At 35.4% G+C, this 18963-nt stretch overlaps 1 protein-coding gene across 7 annotated transcripts in view; it reads right to left on the reverse strand.

The window, feature by feature from the left end:
• Nucleotides 1-18647, reverse strand: part of LOC127866766 (uncharacterized) — a 98959-nt gene extending 80312 nt beyond the window's left edge. For 6 of the 7 annotated variants that reach the window (XM_052407553.1, XM_052407554.1, XM_052407552.1 and 3 more), the window contains exons 1-2: nucleotides 18318-18647; nucleotides 537-1002 (exon numbers count right to left, since the gene is read on the reverse strand). In XM_052407553.1, coding sequence (XP_052263513.1) covers nucleotides 537-862 — 326 coding nt within the window. In that variant the 5' untranslated portion in view covers nucleotides 863-1002; nucleotides 18318-18647. Of the gene's footprint in view, nucleotides 1-536; nucleotides 1003-3060; nucleotides 3331-18317 lie in introns of those variants that run through there. The other variant, XM_052407550.1, reaches the window with a different exon arrangement.
• Nucleotides 18648-18963: the final 316 nt, after the last annotated feature.

Here is an 18963-nt window from a genome sequence, read left to right on the forward strand (position 1 = left end):
AAAACTGATCAAGCGGTTTGATAACCAAATGCATTTCAAACTATATGAAACAGTATGTTATTTATGTAAGTGATACTGGATACGTTACGAATCTCCTATAAAATACGAATATAGCTTGACAAAATTGAAGAAGGTCTGTTGGGAAGAGTTTGATATACTTACCCACACACATTCCAAATACGTCACATAAATAGTCGCAACGACAGTATAATACCCTAGTTGCACAGAGACGCATTCCTGGGTATTTATTTAATATGATGGCTGATTTCTACCACATCGTTATGCGTGTTGGCGTTTCTGCAGATCGTCAAGACGGCAACATGGAGGATCGACACTTATACGGGCAAAAACGACAAAGAGATGCAAGACAACTGACAGTTAAAAGCACCGTTTTTCGTAGATGCGGGTATACGTGTCATTCGTTCTTTCCGTCAACCGCCAGCAAGAGAGCACACTAAACCGATGTGGCATAAATCAGCCACCAACATTCAATCTCGTGAAGGCTTTCTGCTCTAAATGGGGCGCCGCATACTTACAGTTTGAACACGTCCGCTCCATTCTTTCCATCCTTTGGCACTTCCGTAAGCCCTTGGCCCACGCACGATACATTCGTCCATTTAACGTTGCCCGATATCCACGGGCTGCACGTGCAACCTTTCGAGCAATTGAACTGCGCGTCCGCACCGCGCGCAAATGTTCCGAAAATACACAGTAATATTCCAAACGCACACACATTGTACAAAGACGACCTGAACGACACCCGTCTGCTAAATCCGCTACTGTCTCCATAATGACGGCGGGCCAATGTCGGACAGGGTTTCCTCATACTACGTTGGCAGCAAGGAGAGCGGTGGCGCGACATTAGAAGTCCCGGAAGTTGAGCATGGACACCACGGCATAGTTTACATAGTTTTGAGAGTTCTGAAAGTGCGAAGGTTGGGAAGTGGGTGGAATGCGATAACGTTCCCTCGGAGAGAAAGATTTCTACATGGAGTGATGCGTCTGGAAAGAAACAAACATGTTATTTTTGTTGTTATAACTATTAAATAAAGCATAATATTGCATGGTAGTTGTGGTTATTTCCGGTGCGCTAGTATGCGTTCTTTCGATAAACGTAAATGTATAAGCTATTTGCAAGGGAATATGTTCTTTATACTGAAATACGCGAGTGTTTTAGCTGTGTTTGTCAGGGATTTATTTTTCAAACAGACATAAATTAATTAATCTTCACAGTTGCCTCAACTATTTGATTTTTTTGTGTGCAAACATTACGTTCTATTTAAGAATATAATTTTTGAATAATAATGTGTGATTTAATATTGTACGATTTAATCTAGGTTGGATCTAACGAATATTTGTAAGTAGTCGATTTGGATTTTGTACTTCCTTTTTATAGCGTGAACATATGCTTTACTTTATGTTAATATATTTGATCATGTTATGTAGTATATATTACGATAAGATTTATTCGGCCATTAAAATGTTTTTATAATTTATAAAAAACATACATGGATTTGAACTGTATTTCTTCCGCCGTGCAAATACATTTTTAAAGACTATGCGTTTAATTTTAACATGCGCCAATACTTCAGCAATCCTTATCGACCTTATGTGTGTACGATTACGATCCTAGCGTCCATGTGTTCACTTTATCAGCACTATACAACTGTTTAAGTATTATATATTAAATACTGTCTTTCCTGTTAGTGCGGTTGTTCACCGTCTGTCTGTCTTTCTATCAAATACAAGGTTGTGAGCAACCAGAGAGTAGATAAAGTTCTACTATATATACTTGTTCATCTGCTGTCGCTCTAGTGGTATCAAAACAAAACGAAATAAGGCGAAAAGGAAAAGACGAAGATGCTGATGAAGGAGAAATACATAAAGATTGAATTATAACGAACAATAATTTTACTATGTTAAATACAATTTGCTTAATTCGATAAAGCGAATGAAAACGTTGTACAAATAAAACAGCGATTAAATAAAGAAGAAACTATTGAATGCAATTCAGTTTTTAAGCTGATTTGATAAAATGTCCATTCTCAAATGGCGCTTTATGGAACAATTTTTGCAAACGTCTACGCTACCCAAGGGACAATAGAGTGGCCTCGATAGTGCGGTGTACAAATAAGTGGGGCGATTTACTGACACTGTTATCGCGAATGATTTCATGATGGTTTCAAGATTTTCTGACTGCGACCAATTTTTTTTGTTGAATATTTAAACACGAAGAAATCGTTTTCAAATGAGTTAATACTGTTCAAACAAATGTATGGTATGTAGTAGAAGTAGTAGAAGGAGAAGTAGTAGTAGTATTATTAGTAGTAGTAGTGTAGTAGTAGTAGTAGTAGTAGTAGTAGTAGTAGTAGTAGTAGTAGTAGTAGTAGTAGTAGTAGTAGTAGTAGCAGTAGCAGTAGCATTAGCAGTAGCAGCAGCAGTAGCAGTAGCAGTAGCAGTAGTAGTAGTAGTAGAAGAAGAAGTAGTAGTAGTAGTAGTAGCAGTAGTAATATAGGTAGAAGTAGTAAAAGTAGTAGTAGAAGCAGCAGCAACAGCAGTAGCAGCAGCAGTTGTAGAAAAAGAAGTAGTAGTAGAACTAGCAGCTGCAGCAGCAAAAGTAATATTACAATTAGAAAAAGCAGCAGAAGTGGTAGCTGTAGTATTTATTATTATTATTATTAGCGACAGTTATACTATTTATAACAATGATAATTATAATGAATATGAAATAATAATAATGCTATTACTACTACTTCTTCTTCTAATACTATAAACAATAATACTTATATTACATCAAATATATCAAATATTTGCAGAACTCCGTTTCAGCAGAGGTTTTAAACAGTCCATTGCACTCCACGTTTAACTATACTTCAGTAGTAATTATACATAGTCGTTAGCTATTATATTCCATAAAACACACTGTTTAATACATTCCAAATATTACGAAAGTCAGAAAACCCCATGTCAAATATGTTCAGGTATTGGTAAAACAGGAAACTTCGGAAATCAATGAAACGATTAACTCTCCACAAACTGCCATACATTTATCACACTCACCACGTTAAGAAAGTTTCCTTATTTAATGTTTGTACACAGTCCCATTCCTATGGTTTAACTCCAGAAATCGAAATCTTTTTTAGGGTCCGTCATTCATAATAATTATGCGCTTTCGGTCGGTGTGTACGTCTCAAATTAATAGACCCACATGAAATGTCGAATTATTTAAGTCACATAGAGCAGTGTTTAAACTCATTCAGGTATAGAGTTAACGTTCTTTGACATTTGCGACAGGTATTTCAATTTGTCAATACACTAGTCAATGGCAGCCAAGACCACGTGGTGTATTTATCGATAAGTTCGTTTACTGTTCAATTTTACATATTGACCTAGCAGAGCCGAGTATCCGTAGAGACTTGTGACGTAGGTTAAATCGAGGTTTATGGTAAAAGTGTGCAAATAAGAGTTGACCTGATAACATTGTTAACGTTTAATAACAAAATGTATCTGCATATTTGTTTATGAATTTATTCAAAACATCATTTTAAGGGAAGCGGTTTGTGCAGGTTTTATGAATGTTCTTTCCCGAGGTTTATGTGCAGTAATGTTTAAAATGAAAAAAAATAACGATTTTAATTTTATATTGATCAAGGAACGTATATAATAATATTTATTTGTGTATTTTTGTACTGTTCCTGTATTCAAATAGCAATAAGACAAAGCATGTTCTTTGAAAGACGACTCTTATAGGTTTCGAACTCAAGACCCCGCGATTGCATGGCGGACACAAAAACCATTCCACTGTAGCGCTATATTAAATTAAATCTGACTTATCAAAGCGGACGATTATATCCTTGATCGCAAGAACACATTTTTCAAATTTTGCTCTACATTTCTAGTTATGTTAGCACGCAATTGTCCCGGATTTAGTGTAATAGGTAGAATGAACAAGCCTTGAACGGTCGTATCAAATGTCATTATTTAATGAAAACATTTCCGAAGCGCTCTCATATAAAAGCACTCACAAAGACAGTTTCAAGGTCTTGACGCATGTTACCTTTTGTATGTGGCGAAACTAGCTACTTTGAAAAGAAAATATGTACAGACAAATTATACTTAACAAATGCAAGTTTCGAATGAAACACTTCAATATTAGTTAAGTATTATTCATTTTTAAAACTCGTTAGCGATAAACATGTGCTCTAGAGAATTGTATACAATCTTCAAAGGGGCTTTCTCATTGGGTGGCAAAATGACATTTTCCCAAGTGCTGCCACTGTAAGTGACGCATTCCTACAAATAGTTGTTTGTGAAGTTAACATACAAAGGAGCGGACGACACACACATATTTTTTTTAGAACAACACACACACACAGACACAACAACAACAACAGCATAGAATAATCACTCAGTATTACTCCGGTATTACTCCATAAATGTTACGGAAAGAGTTATGGTTCATGGTTTTGCGCTATGATTTGAACACTTAAAAGGGAAAGAACTCCAAAATCAGTTGAAGGTATTAGTTCTTGCACTTCCCATCAATCTTCACTGTAGATCTATGACGCTTCATCTTACTATTGTCAACACCAATAGCATCACTATAAACAAGAGATAAACAACGTGCAATTACTATGTAAATATTAAAGAAAAAGTGATGGTACTCGGCTATGTATTTCCTCTCAAACCCATTTATCACTATAAGCAATTTCATTTGAACACATTCAATACTTCTCGAGTTATGCTTTGCTGAAGACAATTAAACATATGAAGTTATGGTCTGAAAAAAAAAGCAAACGGCTGTAATTCCGTAACCTGCATTTCATCACGTTAAATATTTCTAGAGGGCAATAACTATTTCAATACCTCACGAGTGATGCCCCTGCGCAAGAAGCGGAACGAAGTGACGTACGGAATGACGGACGGACGGACGGGCGATGCAATTACTATATAACTTTCTTCGGGAAATAAAAATACAGACCATAACATGATAAAATCACATTCATGAAAGAGATATACTGAAAATAGGCGATCGTTCTGAAAACCGTCAACAATGGATTAACTTTTTTTAAGTTATTACGCTCTTCCTGGCTATTTTTGGAAAACGTGTCTCGTTAACATATACATGATTGGGCATTGAACGTTGTGTATACGTATGTGGATATTCTGGTAAACTGTTTTGATCAACTAAGTTTTACAAACAAATTTCTAAGGAAACAATAAAGCCACCGTGTTATTGATCGGTTGACTATGTTATGTATTTAAAAACAAACATATAAATTGCACCAATTAAAGGGGCCTTTTCACAGATTTTGGCATTTTTTAACTTATTCATTAAATGCTTTATATCGATAAATGTAAACATTGGATCGTAAAGGCTCCAGTAAAAAATCAAGAATAAAATTAAAATAAGGAAAAGAACTTTGCCCGGACCAGGTTTCGAACCAGTGACCCCTGGAGTCCTGCCAGAGTCCTGAAGTAAAAACGCTTTAGCCTACTGAGCTATTCCGCCGATTACATATTGCTGAAGTATTTTATACATTATATAAGCAATCTTCGTAGTTTCACAAAATTTAACGACAAAAACAGAACTCCCCAAATTATTCAATCGTTTCGCGTTGCAACGCTTTATAATTTTTAGGTTTTAAAATCGTCAAAAGATGCATATAATGTCTATATTAGACCATGGTAAATGTTCAGTATTACTGTTTCCTCACAAATATCATAACTCAAACGAAAATTTGCGAATCTGAAACAACTTTTTTCAATTTTGTTAATTTACCAAAGCGTGTAAAGATCCCTTTAAGAACATTTCCCTGTCGTTAAATCCAAAAACGCTTGCTCAGATGGAACGTTTATGCAAAGAAAAAAGTGGGATTGAATCATAATCCCTGTAATTGTCCTTCCTCCTCATACAAACTTCGGTCCTTGAATATCGGAAAACGAATTGCTACGCGTTGGTCAGGCTGTTTAAACTTTTGAAAGCGTTTATCTCTTGAAGGAACTAGACCAAATATTTTGGATCTATAAGTGACACAATTACGCCTTTAAGACGTGAAAAAGGAATGATTTTATTTCCGATTAATTTGATGAATTCAGAAAGTCAATATTTTATCAATAAATTGTACATACAACGACTTCAGATGATACTCAATATTTTAACAAATGCAATTACTGTGACGCATTTTCCCAGAATAAGAAAGTTTGTTAATGCATTTTGAATGAGAAATATGCAATTAAATAAAATCACTCAAGTATCATTTTATAAATATTTAAATGTATTTATTTGATGGACACTTTAAGCATTTCGACAAATAAGGACTAAAGTGTTCTGACCTGTATGTGAAGCACTCATCACACGAGTTACACTGTCATATGAAAGGTTGGAGACTGTATACTAATGCATCGCTGTTCAAACTTGAACATCTTATTTATGAGTAAAGATTTTGAATTTAAATTGTACATGAAAATTGACTGAATTATGTTCAAGCTCACGATAAAAAAAATCATCGGTGATAATCGGACGCTTTAGCGCGCGGGGTAATTAATGTTTCATCGTTTTACACGTGGAAATGATAAAACGCGATATATTTTATTTTTTAAATTTTATTTCAACTTCATCCTTTTAGGTGCTGTCCTGCTCCAGGAAAAAATAAAACCAATTCAAAGAACAATACTGCTTGTATGAAGGAGCGCAACCGCGCCATCGGCATGTTGTGTCTAGTCAGTATTTAAAACGTTTTACCATTTCCACGTTCGAAAAGCTGAAACAATACTTACCCCACTGAAACAATACTTACTCCACTGACACAATACTTACCCCACGTGTTTAACAATACTTACCCCACGTGTTTAAGCGTCCGGTCGTCAGGGATGAATTATTTTTTCGTGAGCTTGCACAGAATGTAGTCAAATGAACACTGGTACGAAATCTTTACTTCTAACTGAGGTATTCAAGTTGGAAAGGTGTTGCGTTAGAAAGGTTTCCACGTGTAAAAGGGAATTCTTCATTAAAAAGGAATATTTATTCAAGTATATGTATGGTTTTAATGCAAAATAATGCCCATGGGAAAAGTCGTATTTTCTGCTGTCACTTTAAGGTATCAATTTCTGTTTTCTCGCTTACGTCACAAACACACCGAATGAAATTTCAGATGACATTCCGTTCCTTTTTGTAATGTTTGGTTTTTTATATTAGTTGTGCGACTTTAACCCGAAGTTTCTATGAGTTTTGTGACATGTACATTCACGTGTCGTCCCAACTCTTTTACTATCGAAAGCAGGCATGCATCGGCCAGATGATTCGAAAAATCGTATGCACGCTTCATACGACGAAACTAGACAGCAATGTTAAAAGCGTGGCTGGATTCGTCACATGACGACAAGGCCTGCGTTCAGAACACACACGTCTAGACAGCAATGTTAAAAGCGTGGCTGGATTCGTCACATGACGACAAGGCCTGCGTTCAGAACACACACGTCTATGTTCTCCTCAAGGCCACATTCACGAAATAACACCCAACTGTATAAACTAAGCTGTATTTCAGTACGGTTAAAAAATTTGATGTTTTTTCATATGCACTGTAATCTCAGCAATCACCTGTTTTCCCAAATTAAGACACACCATGCAATACATTAAAAGGCTTATGATTCGGTTTTCTGAGACACACTAAATCAACTAGGCTGTATCCAATATTAAGACAGTATTCTCAATGACATACGCTCACTTTGACTGCTTCATGGAATCCAGCATCTGACTGTTAGAGCTGGACATTTGAAGCCAATTCTCTGTGACGTGGACTATATGATAGCTATGCAAAATATGCAAATCCGCTTCAAAAATCATTAAATTTAAACAAGAAATATCTTTAAAAAAAGATATACCGCGTTGATTGTGATTGGTGCTGATCAAAGATCAAAAGCTATATCAATAAAATCAAAGATTGCGAATGCCATTTTCTGCGCAGTTAGCTGCATCACACGCAATTCAATTACGCCAGATTTCGTGGCATATTTCGCTTTATTGGCGTCGCACTGAAGTGCGGCGACTCGTATGTAATACTTTTTTTTCGCTTATGGGAGAAGTTATTTTACGGATCAATGTATATATTTTTGTTGTCAGAATATCTTGCATAGTGGTGATTTTTTGTGTAAATTAATGTAAATAAGTACTGCGTTTGTGCCTATTACATTTACTACTACATTTATTGCCAATAATGCAAAGCTAATTTTTTTAACTGATCACAGGGACTGGGCAATAATAAAATATCTCAGGGACTGGGCAAATACGCGAAATGGTGAAACTTTCTGGTTTTGTATAAAAACAAAACATAATCAAAATATATTTATTTTGTGGTTTTTCTAACGATAGCGCAGACTTTTACTGTTCGAGTTTTGGTTAACGCGTATTTTCTTCCATTTTACTAGACGACGGCGATTACATGGTTTATTGCTTTATTGATAACCGTTACACTACAGTCACTTATTAATATCTTAGTTAGAAGGTGATTTTTCAAGCGTTTCCGTAGTGTAGTGGTTACACGCTCGCTTCACATGTGAGAGGCCCAAGGTTCGAGCCCCAGTAGAAACAAATTATTTTATGTGTGTTCTATGTTAACTTTTTGTTTTGATGTAGATATTTTGGTTTAAATAAATATGCTGTTTTATTGTAACCATTTTTTGTTTTTATTATGCCCATGAAATATATGTGTGAGAGGGTGGGGGGGGGGGGGGGTTCGTACACACATTACAATTTTTACAGTGTTTTCATATCAATGAGTACTCGACCCCTATCGTAAATGAGCAACGTAAGAATAAGTTCAGTATCATCTCCCCTTGAAGTTGAGAAAAATATGAAATTACGCTTACAAGATGAAGCAGATTTTTTAAAACCTACACAGTTCTGTTTCATTAATGAAAACTGCACACGGATGCCAGTAAAAAAAGGAAACAGATGTAAATAAAATGAACTATGAAATATTTGGGGGTAACAACACAAAACCATAGATAATGGTTATTTGGGGGTTATAACACAACATCATAGATACTGGTTATTTGGGGGTTATAACACATAGAGAATACTAGGTTAGCGTTGAATACAGAGAAGTTTATGTTGCGAGGCTTAGAACGCCGGAAGCGCGAGCCTTGGCGAGCGCTTTCGGTGTTCGAGCCGAGCAACATAAACTTCTCTGTATTCAACGCTAATCCTAGTATTCTATTTATCCCATTTGATTTTTTCAACGTGACATTTAACATAAATAGATCTAATAACCTTAACAATAATTTTAATTCAGTCATAAAAGCGCTTAAAATCTAACAAATGTAACCATGCGTAGTGATATACATGTATTTGTTCTGGTACGCAAAATAGTCTTTAAAAAATTCACACACAAACTGTAAAACAAGTAAAAAATATCACCATATGCCTACATTCAATTTTACGCAGTATGCGAATTTTAACACATTACGACCGCGAAAAGAAGATTTTACTTTACTATAATTCATTTTATTTTCGAAAGAAAATGATCAAATCCAATATGGCGGCGATTGCTCCTGACAAAATGCTGTCGATGTCAACATACATGTACACCATCGACGACCTAGTTCTGGCTACCATAACTTTATGTCGCTTTTTATGATTTTTGACTGGCGCGACTTTGTACAGGTCTTTCAATACTAAATAAACTGTACGCTGAAGTTTCTTTAGCTATCGAAGACCTTGACAATTTTGACGAGTAAACAGACAATTGCAGCGACTGACACTTTATTTGACAAAATATACAGGGCAATACGTTTTCCGACTTCGGACGAATTTAAGGACGCGCAGAACGTGTTTTTTATAAAATGTTATGGGTATGCCGTGTGTGATCCGATGCATCAATGGCGCCCATGTTAAAATCATTTCCCCGAGAACAGGGAACGACAAAAGTACAAACAAAAATCAAAACACGTAAGAACTAGTATCTTACCTTTAATTATCCTTTAAAATCCATCTAATAATCCATTTAACTCAATAATTGACGATTTTGCATCTAGGGTCTTTAATAATTATTTTAGCATAGTTAAATAAAGACCCTTATGCCATTCTATCACTTTATTCAAATGAGTTTATGAACGCGATAAACTTTCTTCTTCGTCACACGCTACGTCATGTACTCTACATTACTGCTGTTCAAATGAACCGGAGCAGTTTATCTAATAATAGCCGTTGGTAAACTCGGTTGCATTTGCAGATTTCTGCATACAAACATAATTATGTTTAAACTTGCACAATGTTTTATTTATCTATGGTAAATGCCCTTATTGTACGAGAAAATAATTTAATATATAAATACACAAAGAATGGAAAACATTCCAGTACACAACAGATAAATAAGTAGAAAATACCCGTGTACAAAATGGGACGTTCCCAATTCCAGTGTGGTGCTATTTTTACCATCTTATACTTTACTCAGCTCTATGCCTAACGTGAATTAAATAGGAAAGCAAACATAGCAGATTATTCATGAACTGTGCGATATGTGTATGGCTTGTTGTACATTCTTAATATTTAAGTTAAATGTCAAAAGTATATGCTTTGGTTAAAAGCAATGCACATTACACGAAATAAGGAAAATGTGATCAATTGACAATTCAGATATGTCGACATACAGTACATGTAGAAAAAATGTGAAATAAGTCGCGTTTATAATAAATCGTCAAAAAAATGAGGAAAATGACGCAACAAGTATGCCATTTTATGACGCCATCAATCAGCTGATTCATTATACGGATGGCGAAAAATTATGTCATATGACTAGTTTTAAAGGTTGAAGGTCGTATAATTTTGAAGCTTAAGTTTTGTCGACTTTGTTATAAATGAAAAAATAACAAAACAAAAATCGTGTAATTTCATATTTTATTTCAACATTTCTTTTGGTGAATATGTCAGATATATGTTTTTCTGCAAAATGTGCACATTTTCTTCTAATGGGTGACCTTAAAATTCGATCAATGAACCAAACAATATCGACCTAATTTTAGCGCATATCGCATGACGTCATTTAAAAAGTAGTCCGTGCACGCGACAGGTATATTCCACAGTGTTGAATACAAGCAAGTATATCCCACAACGTGTTATACCGTCAATGTCGCTGTGAAAATGGGATAAAAAATCTTAGATACTGGTTATACCAGTTTCTTTTTCTATTTTGTTTAAAATAATCGGCCAATATATTAATATTTTAAGTAGAAAAAAAATCGTTCCATGTAACATTGAGTGCCTTTTACACTGAAATTCCCGACGCTCGTTGATGCTTTGCATCAATACTTATCTTGTTAGATATTATTGATCATAATTTATATACCTATAAATACAGAATAGAAAAACACAAGAAGAATGAACATCAGTGAAAACATACTAGTCAACCGCTACACACTACGGAGTACCATAAGGGCCATCGTAGTTACACATTTAAGTCCTGAGGGCGACAATGCGATAGTACGATGGCGACAATACGATAGTTCGATGGCGACAATGCGATAATACGATGGCGACAATGCGACAACGCGATAGAACGATGCCGACAATGCAATAGTACGATGGCGTCAGTGCGACAATACGATGGCGACAGTGAGATAGTACGATGGCGACAATTCGACAATGCGACAGTGCGATAGTACGATGACGACAGTGCAACAATGCGATGGCGACAGTGCGATAGTACGATGGCAACGATGCGACAATGCGATAGTGCGATAATACGATGACGACAGGGCGACAAAACGATGGCGACAGTGCGATAGTACGATTGCGACAATGCGATAATACGATGACGACAGTACGACAGCGCGATAGTACGATGTCGACAATGCAATAGTACGATGGCGACAATGCGATGATACGATTGCAACAGTACGATATGACTATCGCATTGTCGCCATCGTACTATCGTCTTGTCGCATTGTCGCCATCGTACTATCGCATTGTCGCCATCGTACTATCGCGTTGTCGTATTGTCGCCATCGTGCTATCGCATTGCCGCCATCGTACTATCGCATTGTCACCATCGTACTATCGCACTCGTTTTGGTAAATTGACAAAATAAAAACAAAGTTGTTTCAGATTCGCAAATTTTCGTTTTAGTTACGAAATTTGTGAGGAAACAGCTATATTGAACGTTTACCATGCTCTAAAAAAGTCATTATATGCATCTTTTGACGATTTAAAAACCTGAAAATTATAAAGCGTTACAACGCGAAACGATTGAATAATTTGGAGAGTTTTGTTGTTGTCGTTATATTTTGCGAAACTACAAGGATTGCTTACATAAAGTAAAAAATACATCCGTCATTGTATGAGCACGAATGGTCGAGTGGTCTAAGTGGAAGAATTTTTACTCCAGAACTCCAGGGGTCAGTGGTTCGAGCCCTGTTGAGGACTACTTTTTTTCTTTTTTTATATTTTATTCTTGATTTTTTTACTGGAGCTTTTTAGATCCAAAGTTTACATTTATCAATATAAAGCATATAATGACAAACTTCAATTCATGCCAAAATCTGTGAAAGGCCCCGTTAATAGTATTGTGAATCATGCTTAATAAATTGGTCTATATGGTGGAATATTTCTAATTAAATTAATACAGACTGTATTTAATTAAATATTTTCATTTATCCGCTATCTACGGGTTAGATAGAGCAAATTGTCGTAAAAGCGAAAGAGTTAAAAAATGTAAACGCTATTAATGTTTTTTATTTATTGATACAATGAAGAATACTCGATAAATAAATACATATAGTTGTTAAAGCATGTGCATGCATATCCAATTCAAACTTATTTCAATAATAAAAGCCAGTTTTTCTTATTTTTAATTAATTTTAATTTTATGCCTAAAAATGTATAGTATAAGCACATGAGAACAATTTGAACTGGAATCAATTAAGTTGACGTTTTTAGCAGGAAATGCATATATAAAAAAATGATGATCATTATAATAACAATAATAATAATAATAATAATAATAATAATAATAATAATAATAATAATAATAATAATGATAATATCATCATCATCATCATCATCATCATCATCATCATCATCATCATCATCATCATCATCATCATCATCATCATCATTATTATTATCATTATTATTATTATTAATTATAAATTATCATTATCATTACTATTTCTAATTTATCACATTTTTATAATGTCTGAATGTAAGCTTGTAACCCTTCAGTAGCACTTGTGCGTACTTCTTGCTGCTTTATTTGCACCGTTCCGGTTGACCACGACACATCTTCAGGACACGCGCACTCTTCATGATGGTTCCCGAGCAACTCTGAATGGGCTTCACGGGAAAGCGAGGATGAGAAGGGGTTATCAAAAAGAACGAGAAAATAGAAAGAGAACTCGACGATGAAATCGTTAAATCGCTCAGATAAACAAAATGATGACTGTGTTGTTTGCCTTTTGATAAATTGACCGAAATCAAAAATATAGTGCGAAATTAAGACCAACATAATATAGAAAGATCTTGACTAAATTACCTGTCTTGATGATCAAGGCTTTATAAAGGCATGCAAAATGAAGGATACTTGCTAAATCGTTATTGTGGTAAAATATTAAATATTTTGATGAACATTCTTCGAACGACTTGTTTTACTTATTATTTCATGACATTACATTTTAAGTCCGCACAACCAGTTTGTGAGCATGGGACGCAAAGTCCGCACAACCAGTATGTGAGCATGGGACGCAAAGTCCGCACAACCAGTTTGTGAGCATGGGACGCAAAGTCCGCACAACCAGTTTGTGAGCATTGGACGCAAAGTCCGCACAACCAGTTTGTGAGCATGGGACGCAAAGTCCGCACAACCAGTTTGTGAGCATGGGACGCAAAGTCCGCGCAACCAGTTTGTGAGCATGGCACGCAAAGTCCGCACAACCAGTTTGTGATCATGGGACGCAAAGTCCGCACAACCAGTTTGTGAGCATGGGACGCAAAGTCCACACAACCAGTTTGTGAGCATGGGACGCAAAATCCGCACAACCAGTTTGTGAGCATGGGACGCAAAGTCTGCACAACCAGTTTGTGAGCATGGGACGCAATGTGCTTGCACTGACTGCTACAAAGTAAGAAAAATTGTTTACCTAACAAACACATTGATTTAGCCGCTCTCTCTAAAACATCCGGGCTTAATGCATGTGCGGAATTCATCGTCCCAGAAAAGTCTGTGCAGTCCGCTCAGGCTATTCAGGTTTCAGGAAACGCTTTCGTGACAGTTTTCGTTTAAAAAAGTCTCCTCTTGAAGGAATTCCAGTTTAGGTGGACAGTGTCGTCCCTGATGTTCCTGTGTGTACAGGCTAATATGGGACGACATTTCACGCACATACATCAAGCCTTGTTTTGCCAGAGCGCAACTCAAATGTATATTCATTCGATGTCAAATGTTTGTTTTATGCGGCGACAAGTCTTCGGCAACCGTTACTAATAATGACCCCTATGTGGCGCGATAAACGCATGCAAAAATACAATGAATTCAAAAATTTAAAATATATAACCAGCGGAAACCATCAGAGAAAGTAGCAGTACATGCGTGTTCTATTATAAGAGTATATCCATCACTAACAAATAAGCCGTACTCTGTGAAAAGTGGGGTTCAATGTATGTGCGCAAAGTTTCGTCCCAGATTAGCTTGTGAAATCCGCACGGGCTAATCAGGGACGACACTTTCCGCTTTTATGATATTTTTCGTTTAAAGAAAGTCTCCTCTTGGAAAAAAATCCAGTTAAGACGAAAAGTGTCGTTCTTGATTAGCCTGTGCGAACTGCACAGGCTAATCTGGGATGACACTTAAAGCACATTCATTAAACCCCCTTTTCACAGAGCTCATATACATTGAGCTGTCTAGTTTTACCTATTAATACATGTATCTATGTAAAACAAATCTGACTACAATTGAACGCAGGACTTCTCACTGTTTTATGTTATTATTGTTGCTACGGTGACGGGCGTGTGCATCTACGTCCGTTAATGATTTCAATAAAATAAAAATTATTTCATGTAATGTATTTTTTGTTACAACGTCAAAGTGTATATCAGTTTATATGCCAAAATGTACACGTCTACTTGAGTGATTCATAGTCAGAAACGCTGTTCATGCAATGCAATTAAAATGAAAACGACGCTTAGGAATTATGAAAACAATAACTGATGACTTGTAATTTCTTTCTAATATTATTTTAAATACTGATTTTGGTTAAGGCTTCCTCAAAATAGGGCCTAGATCTTTAATTAGATGAAGGAGAATATACAATAATACAACTTCTACACTAGCTTATCTTGGACTATGCACTTTGTATTATAGTGGTTACTTGAAATTTGGATAAGCGGGGACTATTGTCTCACTATTTTTTACACGGTTTGACGTTGTGTTTACAATATATATTTTCATGTTAGAAAATATGTTTTAAAAAAAGACTGACGCCTAGACAAACATATGGACGGGCATCAATAACGTTTCTCTTGACTGTGTTGGAAGAGGTTAAACAACAAACACAACAGCTTAATTGTAAGTATATTTGATCGATTGGTATTGTATATATTCGGCAATTTAAAACCGCACTTGTTCACTCGTTATTGTATAAATTCACACGTCATTTTTGCACAAACATTCATGCAAGCATTTATTTCGAACTTTGTAAAACTTCCGTTAAACATGATACAATATGATTGTCGCTCCAGGAAAACGGGGTTTAATGCATTTGCGTTTACGCACGTGGTAACCAGGGACGAGACTTTCCGCTTTTATGTGTTGTTTTTTTTTGTTGTTGTTTAAAGGAAGTCTCTATTAAGCGAAATCGAATCAATGCGGAAAGTATCGTCTCTGTTAAAGCACAGGCGTTAAGCCCCGTTTTCCGAGAGCGAGACTCATGTGTTTTTCCTCATTACTGTTCAGATTTACAAAACCCCACACATAGTGTTAATCTACCAACACATATTTTACAGAAAAATATTTTACTTTTAAATACGGTTTTTGCGGTCGTCAAATTCATTAAAATTATTTGACTGAATTACTAAACCTTTTCTATTTGCATAAATTTGGTGTGTACATACAACATTAATCAAATCCCATACCCCATTCTGAATTTGTTCGAGGTTTATATAACTTAGTTGACTTATTCAAGAAAACGGTAAAGTTCAAAGGGTCGTTTCACAGCGAAAACCCATTGTGGGTTGTTGACCATGCTTTCATTGGTGAGACTATCGGAGGACGAGTGACCTTGAACTGACCAAAACATGGACAATGTTTTCATACCCTCCCACCGAGGCCATGTGCCCTCCGTAGCGATCGTTTCGAACCCTTTTATTGTCCGTAGCTCTCGTTTCGAGTCGCATTTTTTTGCGGTCAAGTCGTCACTCTATCTTACATTGAACTGATGAATACCATCATTGAATGAGCGTAGCTGTGGCTGGGAAAACGACGCCTAATTCGTTTGCGTGAATGGGCCATCCTTGATTAGCCAGTGCTGTTCGCACTGGCTTATCAAGAACGACACTTTCCGTATAAACTGGACTTTTGCTTAGAAATGACTTCCTCAAAACGAAACATTCCATAGAAGCGGAAAATGTCGTCCACGATTAGCCTGTGCCAACCGCAAAGGCTAATCTTAGTTGACATATTACGCATATGCATTTTGCCCAATTTTTACGAAACGCTACACAAATAATACAAAGGGATGGCAGTACAATGGATTGTGTAATAAAGGGATGGCAGTACAATGATTTGTGTAATAAAAGGATGGCAGTACAATGGATTGTGTAATATTTGAAATGAGACTTATATCGACAAATTGTGTCTAATAATTTGGACTTAAATATTTAAGATATTATATCAAATGAAGAGTTCATAGGCATACGAGCATTTAACTGGTTTAAAGAGGCCTTTTCGCAGATTTTGGCATGTATTGAAGTTTGTCATTGAATGCTTTATATTGATAAATGCAAACATTGGATCTAAAAAGCTCCATTACAAAAATCAAGAATAAAATCAAAGAAAGAAAAAAAGTAACCCTAAACCGGGCGCGAACCAGTGACCCTGTAGTAAAATTCTATCGCTTTGACCACTCGGCCATCCGTACTCTTACAATGAATGATGTTTTTATACTATACTATCCTCATAGTATCCCAAAATATAACGACAAAAACAGAACTCTCCAAATTATTCAATCGTTGCCCGTTGCAACGCTTTATAATTTTTAGGTTTTAAAATGGCCAAAAGAATCATATAATGGATATTTTTGAGCATGGTAAATGTTCAGTATTACGTTTTCCTCACAAATATCATAACTACGACGAAAATTTGCGAATCTGAAACATTTTTTATCTATTCTAATTTACAAACAAAGTTTTATTTTAATAAAAATTTAATACTAATTGTATTAGAACTGCATTGGAAATCGACAATAGAAACGGGTATACTTGGCAAGTCGGTTTATTGAACTGTACTGATTATTCCCGTTTCCATTAGAGGCAGCTACTTTATCCACAATTTCGTATAATGTTCTGATGAAGACAAAAAACGTTTAAAATAAAGGCTACATTTATTTTTCATACTTTAGGACATGTAACTTCGCCGCTTTTCGGAAATGCTATTAGATTGAAGAACAAAAAAATACGGATAGAAATGTATAATAATTAACATAAAGATAATAACTAAAAAATATTAAAAATGAATAAATAAATAAACATAATAATACAACATATAAAAATAAAATTATAATAAAATAATAATAAATATACACTTTGTAGTAATAAAACAATAACAATAACAATAACGATGATAATAATAATAATAATAATAATAATAATAATAATAATAATAATAATAATAATAATAATAATAATAATAATAAATATAATAATAATAATAATAATTTTTAATAGTCGGTTTTGGAGGACGTATGTAGGGTAACATTTTTATAATCCAAAATTTCACACATCTGTGAAAACTATAATATTTAAACTTACAGTTTAAGTGTGGAGAAAATGTTCTGTGCATGGGTTCAGTATCATGGTCAAATATGTTTTTTTATTTAGCTAACGCTGAATGAAATCACAATCTTTCACAGAAAATATGAGCAACCAGACCGTAATATAAGAGGAGAATATCTCTACTCTTACGCCCGTTATGAATGAGATCATATTTTTCACAGACGTGAACAATATTTTTTTGTTATAATAAATAACCGTATTGAACGATATTGTAAACATTATGCGGAAAAGATATTGTAAAATGTTAAACGAAGACGATTACTTATTTTACTCTACTTACCTAATAATTTACTGTCCAGAATTTTTTGTGACAATATATATCAATGAACAAATATCCACTTTAGCCGTCGAAAAAGAAGCAACACCCTACAGGTAAAAGAAGCCGGAAAAAAAACGCCGTCACCAGAATGTTTACTATCCAACGAAACACTCGAACTGGTAATAAAATATATCGTTAACTACGCTAGAAATAAGAATTGTATCCTTAACTATTTTTCTATTCCGTTATCCCTTAATTATATCGTTTATTAGCGAACTAAAACCCTCGCAATTTTCTCTCACTCGCTCGATCTATGGTCACAATTTCGCCGCACGAGATCGACGAAGGCAATCTACATTGGGTCGCCTGGATAAGAAGTGTTAAGGCGTTTATCGCTCAGGATCATTCTTAATGGGCATAATACCTTACAGACATTTATCCGAATAACCGGGCCTCGGTACGAACGGTTTAGTGAACTAAACGTAAGTAAACATTCTGCGAGATACGAGTCTTTATGACACGAAAAAGGGCGTATCGAGGAAAAAACACGGAGCACCGGTCTCTTTGAAATGGTGGTTATATTGAAATTGAAAATGCACAGGCAACTGAAGTAAAAATCTTTTGAAGGCAAAATATGGGGCGAATTGGATTCTAATTCTGTGTACTT

This window comes from Dreissena polymorpha, chromosome 2 (genome assembly GCF_020536995.1).
Source record: "Dreissena polymorpha isolate Duluth1 chromosome 2, UMN_Dpol_1.0, whole genome shotgun sequence".
NCBI lineage: Eukaryota > Metazoa > Mollusca > Bivalvia > Myida > Dreissenidae > Dreissena > Dreissena polymorpha.